Genomic DNA, 8112 nt, shown 5'->3' with positions numbered 1-8112 from the left:
GTTATGTATCCCCCTCCCCTTTTTTTAAAGACAGTAGGCTGTAATTTCAGAGAGATTTGCGCCGCTGCCATCTCTATCAGGTCGAGTAATCACAGAGAGGCTTTCTCCTTGGTTTAACCCTTTCACTACGAAATTGAATTCCATGGTTATTTTTGTAATGATGTTAAATATCTACCAAAAGACGAACTGGTACTTTCTTCAAGTCTCGTTATCAGTAAACTTGACGTTATCTCAACCAACAGAAGATAGATTGGTATATAAAACTACTTTCCCCAGTTAAGGGCAATGACATTTTCAGTGGATATAGCTGCGTTTGCAGTAAAAGGGTTAACGAAGCCTTTCTTAAACGTATAAGGATTACAGAAGAGTACCAGATAGTATAGTTGATATTATGTACTTCAGGGTGCAACTGGTAATTATCTTATTATCTCTAAAGGGTTGACAGGAAGTCGATGTTAGTGTGCTTTCTAAGTCTGGAGCAGCGGTTCTCAACCAGGGTCCATATGACTCTTGAGGGTCCATAAAAGACTTTTGGGGGTCTATGCAACAAAATAGCAAAGTGGAGATCCACAATAATATTTTAAGGACCCCTGAAAATTTTTTACTTTCGATGTATGTATTGGTATGTATTTCAAGAAACAGCGAGGTTTCTTTAGCATTTTATATAGTTCAACCGACACAAGTTAATAGGACTTGTGAAAGGAGTTTCTATGCAACTAGTTTTTAAACATCGAATAGTTATGGGGGTCTACCAGAATAAAATATTAAACGAAGGGGTCCATAGATAAAAAAAAAATGACAGGGAGACCCCTGGTCTAGAGCAATGGTTCTCAACTGGGGTTCATATGACCCTTGGGGGCCCATATAAGACTTTTTGTTAAAATCTATATATAATAGATTACTACTACTTCTACAATATACAAAGTATTTTAGCAATTTCTTGATGGAATTTCTAATAATATTTAATTATTAAAATATAATAGGCTTTTTAAAACATCGAATGGATATGAAGAACAGGAATCAAAGAGGTCCATAGGTAAAAAATGGTTGAGAATCACTGGTCTACAGAGACAAGACTAAACTCTGTTATGTATTTAGTTTGTTTCCTCCATTACAAACACAACTCGCCAAATCATTTTGTATTCTGACTACAGACCAACTCTTATTGATTGTTTGTTTCTGTCAAAAGATTTCTGTGTAACTAACATATACACGCTTTCTGGTCTAACAACAAGCTGCTAGCACCGACACTATACAAGCTGCAAACTTCTGCCAAGATTAACATACCACGGTAACAACAATAAGAATGAAGACAATTCTATGATTTTAATATTATTACAACAACAATAAGAACAACAAACAACAACCGCAACCTTAACAACAATGACGATGACAGCAATAAGAAAAAAATAAAACAAAAGAAATTCAACAATAAATAAAATATGATGTTTTCTTCAAAAAATAAAACTATGTAGTTTGAGCGTTGGTTTAGAGAAGCAGGGATTATGAAGTTATAGCGTTCATGCCTTTACCAGTGGAATAGCTAAGTTAAATAAAACACATATGACGAGTAAACTGTGTCAGGGGTTCAATTCCCAGGAAGCTTAACTCACCAATACAATAATATTGAAAAGTAGTGAACTGGCAGTGTTGTTAGAACGTCGGATAAAATGCCCTGCCCTGCGGTATTTGTTCCAGCTCTCTGAGTTCAAATCCCGTTGAGGTTAACTCATCGCTTCGTGGCAAATAAATAAAGTATCATTCCGGGCAGGTGGATTGACAGAATTGTTAAAACATCGGACAAAATACCTTGCGGTATCTATCCCGCTTCTTTGCGGCTATAGTTGAAATAATCCGGCGGGTGGCCAGAGATAATCAACGGATTAGGAGCTTTAGGTGTTTTCGCTCAATAAACACACACACACACAGCGCCCGGTCTGGGAATCGAAACCGCGAATCCGCTGCCCTTACCACTGGGCCATTGCGCCCCCACTCTAAAACATTGTAGCCAACGAATTATGTATAGATAGATTTAAACAGCTAGTCTGTATATACAGCATTTTCGTGAACAGAAAACGATGGATAAGCCGGACTAATTTTAATCCTGTGTAGGAATTCCATCAGAGACTGTATTAATCTGTCCACCGAGACACTGTTTATCAACTTGCTATTACTATGAACTGGAATAAATAGGACAAACTAATTGGCAAATATAACACACTTTCGACAGCTAGTCTGATTAATAAATTACTGGTTTGTTAACGCAGTTTTGTTTCAGTGCCATATTGTATCACAAAATATATCTGTCGATGTATGTCTAGACAGATGTATTCACCTTGTTTGTATATTCACTGGTTGGTTTTAATTTTTTTCCTAAGTACAAACAAAACAAAATAAAATGAAGATAAACTTCGATTTACAGAGATGAGAAAATGAGATTCAGTGATGTTAATTTGAGATATAAGTCTTATTGCGCCACAAAGAATAAGAATTTTTAAAAACAGTTTTAGACTTATAAGTGTGAGATTGATTACGAAACTGAAATTCCCTGAGTAGTCTCGCCACGGACAGGCTATACAGTCTCTGATGAAGTCCCGACACAGGATTAAAATTAACCCGGCTGACTCCTCGTTTTCTATCCACAATCATACTGTATCTAGAGACGAGGTGTTTAAATCTGTCTATACATACGATACCGAAATATTTCAACAAAGAATGAGGGGTGGGGGTAATCGTAGAAAATAAAGTCACCCTAAATTGGAACTTATACCAGCTTCATGACATCATTTATTGAAAAGTCATTATTTTACTTTAAGATAAACACGTTCCTTAATCAAGGATTCAGTTTAACGTCAGCAACGGAAGAAAGAATGTGACCAATCACTAGAATTGTCTCTTAGGCTTAAGGCTCAATACATAAATGATTAATGAAGGGGAGAAAACAATTGTGTGATGTTCGTTTTACTTTCATTTTGAAATACATTGAAGGCTTAAATGAAAGAGATCACCTTCAACTGGGAGCAGAAAACTTTTGATCTGAGGCAGTTCCCACAGAGTTTTTAAACTTCAGCTCTTTCCAAAAGCTCTTTTGACCTACAACACTTTTATCCAAGGCAGTTCTGATTTCCGGCTCATTCTTTTGATTTAGGAAACTTTCGTTTTTGATCTGAAGTCTCCCTCAATACTACTTTCTTACGTCGTCGAAAATCTCAAACTTAGCGCAAAATGGGAAACGGAAAATCGTGACGTTCTTTCTTTCAACAACGAAATTAAAAGGGAGTAAATAAAATGAAATAATCTGAAGCAGGATTCGAAACCTAGAAGAAAATCTCGCCCACTGAAGTTTATCGTTTCTTACTCTACTGTGCATATTGTAGACATTCTTACATTGACATAACAATTTTAATTTTATTGATGATAATGGTGGGCAATGATAAATTTACCAAGGGAATATTTGACGTAAGCATTTACTGTAATAAACTCTAACAAGGGGCTGAAACCGCGGCCTAGATACAATTATCGAGAATCCTCCACCGAATACAATTACGATAATGACTTGTTTTATGACGGTCTCCTATTTACATTAGAGCCAAACCGTAAATATTATTGTCATTAATGTCTTTCTTAAGAATATTAATGACATCAGATAATTGAAAAAAAAATAATCTAAAACTACAACCTGGAATCGAATTAGGAACTTGTCCTCAGCTGGCCGCGAACTTTCATAATATAAGGCACTAATTGCAAATCGAACCCATGATAATGCCTCCCAGTTGCTCACTCACAAAAGTTGTATGTCTTGCGAGGCAAATGAAACAGAACACTGTGAAATCAGTGGTATCATGGGAATAAAAATTGTGTTTGTGGTCTGAATTGGCCAAGAGCAAGATTATAGCATTAAATAGAACATCAGCAACACGCATAACATCATCATCACTAACAACAACAGTATATAAAACAAGGACAGTAACAGCAGCAATAATAACAACAATGGCAATACGAACAGTCAGAATAACGGATTCACAAACATCAACAGACACCACAAGAAATAAATGAATTGAAAATACAGCAAAATAATCATTTCTATTTTAAGCACAAGGATTGGAATTTATGTGGGAGGGGGGGTTAAATCGATCACATCGACCCCAGTAGTCAACTGGTACTTATTTCATCGACCCCCGAAAGGATGAAAGGCAAAGTCGGCCTCGGTGGAATTTGAACTCAGAACGTAAAGACGGACAGAAATGCAGCCAAGCACCCTGGTCATCGTGCTAACGATTCTGTTAGCTGGCCACCTTGAAGAAACATAAGAAAATAACGAGCACAATAAGAATAAAGCTTAGCTTTGAAGAATGCTTTGTTGTTACCGTGGTTCAAAACTAGAATGCCATGTTTCCAATATTTTCGCAACTGCAAGATTTTTACTTTGCCAAATTTTTTGAGTCCTATTAATTCCAAGAAAACAGCAATATAAGAACTATTCCTAAAAATAACTTTGACATAGACTGTCTGATATTATTTTGGATGGCATTACTCTTTGCTTCTGATTTCTCCTGAACAACTGGTTCCGCATCGGCTTTCATGAAGTCCTCCACGGGACGCTCTTTGAATTTCTTCAAAAACATATCCCTGTAATAATAGCAAAAATACATCATTCATGTATGTATGTATGTATGCATGTATGTATGTAAGTATATATGTAATAATAAAAATAATAATAATAAATGATAATAATAATAATAATAATAATGATAATAATAATAATAATAATGATAATAATAATAATTTCTTTATTAAAAACAAAGTGTTTACATGAAAGACAAAATGGACAGCAGAGGACAAGTACAACGTGGGTTTACATGAAAAGCGTGTAAACAATGAAAAACAGAAACAATGATCAAATATAACAAAAAAAAAATTCCCTAAAAGTGGGATATCTCCTATGACTGCTCGTGAAAACCCCACGAATCCACAAACGTCCTGACCACCAGGTGCCTTCCCGTTTTACCTGCAGGGGCATGCTTAGAGTAGGCCCATTCACTCGGGCCTTTCTTACGGCATTTACCCAACTTTTAACAAAGTTACTAGGGGTCAGAACCTCCCTCTCCACCCTCACTTTCCTTTTTAAGTGAAATTTGAAAAAGTTGATGAGGGCTTGGCCAAAGAGAAAAGTACCTGTCTTCGCCCTTTCAACCTGGTCTACCTCATAACCTCTTTCGCTAAGGCCACGAGGCAAAGATGCAAGGCCTGAAATTTTAGGGAGGGAACTAGTCGATGTAATCGACCCCAGTGCTCAACTGGTACTTATTCCATCGACTCCGAAAGGATGAAAAGCAAAGTCGACTTCGGCGGAATTTGAACTAAGAGTGTAAAGCCGGAGGAAATGATGCTAAACATTTTGTTCGGCGTGCTAAAATTTCTGCGAGCATCAGTAATAATAATATTCAGGACAGTACGAAGACAAAGAGCTGTGGGGATTTACACAAACAATTGAAAGAACAACAACAAACATTTTTAACGAGAAAATTACTCGATACAGAGGAATTAAGAAAGAAAAAAAACTTTAACCATAAAGAATTACAAGAAAAGCACACAGTAGAAAGGCAGACCACCTCTGGTAATTCGGAGGAAATCCCTCCACAAATGGTCGGATTACTCTGTCATAGCTAAGGCATCACTATTGCCTTTCTCCAATTTCCTTCCAAGCACACTCAGGATAGGTTTGTTTAACCTCGCCAGTTTCATTCACTATCATTCACCTGTCGCTGAACACACAAGAAGGCAGTATCACCCTCTCTACTCTCGCCCTCTTCTTCAAGTTTACTTGAAGTAGTTGATGAGATCTTGACTAGAACGGCTTTCGGATTCTCATGCTTCAGCGCATGCGCCTTATGCAAACAACGCAATCATTGACTCCGAATGTGATAGAAAGGCACAACAACTGGGCCCCAAGTGTCTCAATGCTCGACTAGAGATTAACTTAACTCACCGATAATCTTCGATCATCATGACCAAACCATTACCAACATCTTCAGAACCAAAGTACCATTTAACATAGTCCTGTTCTTTCATGACCATTGTTTCATTGAGTATTTTTCCAGCATTTTTTTCAGTCACTGTGTAAAGCTGCAAAGAAACGAGGAGATAGTATGTTAGACATGTATTTTATTATTTCTTTTATTTATTTATTTTGAAACTGGATAACAACAGCATAAACGGTCAGTCATTGATTCACTGCATTTCTGATAGTGGGAGACAAAGGAGTGTCTGTAATTGGATGCAGAACAAATTTCTCAACGAACTTTGATGGAAGAGCATGTTCTGTTTCCAATTTTCTCACTGTTGTTTTCAATCTCCGCCATTAATAATCGACGAAAACACACGCGCGCGCGCACTCAATCATACAAACACGCACACATATATAATTACAATAGATTTATTACAGTCTAACAAGGAAACGATTCTTTCATCTTCATCAGAATCACCAGAAAAGTGAAAATATTTTAGATATATAGGATGCATATTTCAAAGCTATTTCTGGCTGCCCTAAACATTTCTACTGTATTAGAATAAACAGCAGAGTTAGAGTTTAGAAAGACAAACAGAACAAATGAAAATAAAATGAGTGTAATCGCCATTAGAAGGAAAGAAAGAAAATCTTAAGAAAATAGCTTCATTTGATAAAGTTACAAAGATAGAGAAATATCTCATTTAGATTATCGTGTTTATCAGCTGATGAGCATTTACAAATATTCAGTTAATAATGAGGTAAATTTAAGGATAATCTGTACTATATTAACTACGAGCACAGAATTACGAAGAACTGACCTTTGTGTATTATTTCATTTATTAGTTCATATTAAATTCTTCATTCAATATGGAAGTGGCCATACCTACAGTTAGATTCTGCTTTGTATTATTCAGGAAGCATTCTTTATCAGAGCAAAGATATTATAAGATATCCAGCAGAAATGATATTGAATTATATGATAATACAATAACACGCAACTATTGAAGTTGTTCCCATTTAGCAACGTTCAGCTTAACTAAATTACTTGATAATTATTTTTATTTTGAGTTAATAGACTTACTCTACTTCATATGAGTTTTAAACCAAAGGTGGGGGTGTTGGCAGAATCGTTAACACGCCAGACAAAATGCTTTGCGGCATTTCTTAACGTTCTGTGTTCAAATTCCGCCGAGGTCAACTTTGCCTTCCATCCTTTTGGGGGGGTCATTAAAATAAGTACCAGGTGAGCACTGCGTTCGATGGAATCAACCTCCCCCCACTCCTTCCAGAATTGTCGTTCTTTGTCCCCTTGTTATCATTATTAGTACTTTTAAGGTGTCGAGTTGACGAAATCATTAGCATGTCGGACAAAAATGCCTAACAGCATTTCGTCTGTTCTTACGTTTCGAGTTCAAATTCCGCCGAGGTCGACTTTACCTTTCATCCTTTCGGGGGTCGATAGATTAAGTACCAGTCAAACACTGGAGTCGATGTAATCGACTAATCCCCTCCCCAAAATGGCTGCCCTTGTGACAAAATTTGAAACAAAGGCAGCTAGCCGGCAGAATCGTTAGCGCACCGGACGAAATGCTTAGCGGTATTTCGCCTGTCTATAAATTAAGTACCAGTTGAACACTGGGGTCGATGTAATCGACTAATTCCCTCCCCAAAATGGCTGCCCTTGTGGCAAAATTTGAAACAAAGGCAGCTAGCCGGCAGAATCGTTAGCGCACTGGACGAAATGCTTAGCGGTATTTCGCCTGTCTATAAATTAAGTACCAGTTGAACACTGGGGTCGATGTAATCGACTTAACCCCGTTGTCTGTCCTTGTTTGTCCCTTCTATGTTTAGCCCCTTGTGGGCAGTAAAGAAATAAGAATCGATAGCATGCCGGACAAAATGCATAATGGCATGCCGCCAATCCTTCTCTTCTGGGTTCAAATTCTTCCGAGATCGTCTTTGCCTTTCATCCCTTTCGGTGGGGATGGTGGGGATCGATAAAATAAGAACTGGGATCAATGTCATTAACTAGCGCTCTCCTTCAAAATTACAGGTCTTTCAGATATAGCACAAGGAATATTAGTATTAACCCCCCCCCCCCA

General features: G+C 37.2%; 1 protein-coding gene across 2 annotated transcripts in view; it reads right to left on the bottom strand.

Annotated features, from left to right (window-relative positions):
- Positions 1-6: 6 nt before the first annotated feature.
- The window catches only part of LOC106871943 (uncharacterized), a 159670-nt gene continuing 151564 nt past the window's right edge, over positions 7-8112 (bottom strand). For both annotated transcript variants that reach the window (XM_052975395.1, XM_014918716.2), the window contains 2 exons: positions 5990-6126; positions 7-4629 (listed from right to left, as the gene is read on the bottom strand). In XM_052975395.1, coding sequence (XP_052831355.1) covers positions 4449-4629; positions 5990-6126 — 318 coding nt within the window. In that variant the 3' untranslated portion in view covers positions 7-4448. The remainder of the gene's footprint in view (positions 4630-5989; positions 6127-8112) is intronic.

The sequence above is a fragment of the Octopus bimaculoides genome, chromosome 21 (assembly GCF_001194135.2).
Source record: "Octopus bimaculoides isolate UCB-OBI-ISO-001 chromosome 21, ASM119413v2, whole genome shotgun sequence".
In the NCBI taxonomy this organism is placed as follows: domain Eukaryota; kingdom Metazoa; phylum Mollusca; class Cephalopoda; order Octopoda; family Octopodidae; genus Octopus; species Octopus bimaculoides.
The sequence above is the reverse complement of the archived record's forward strand: the minus strand, read 5'-3'. Positions and strand labels throughout refer to the sequence as shown.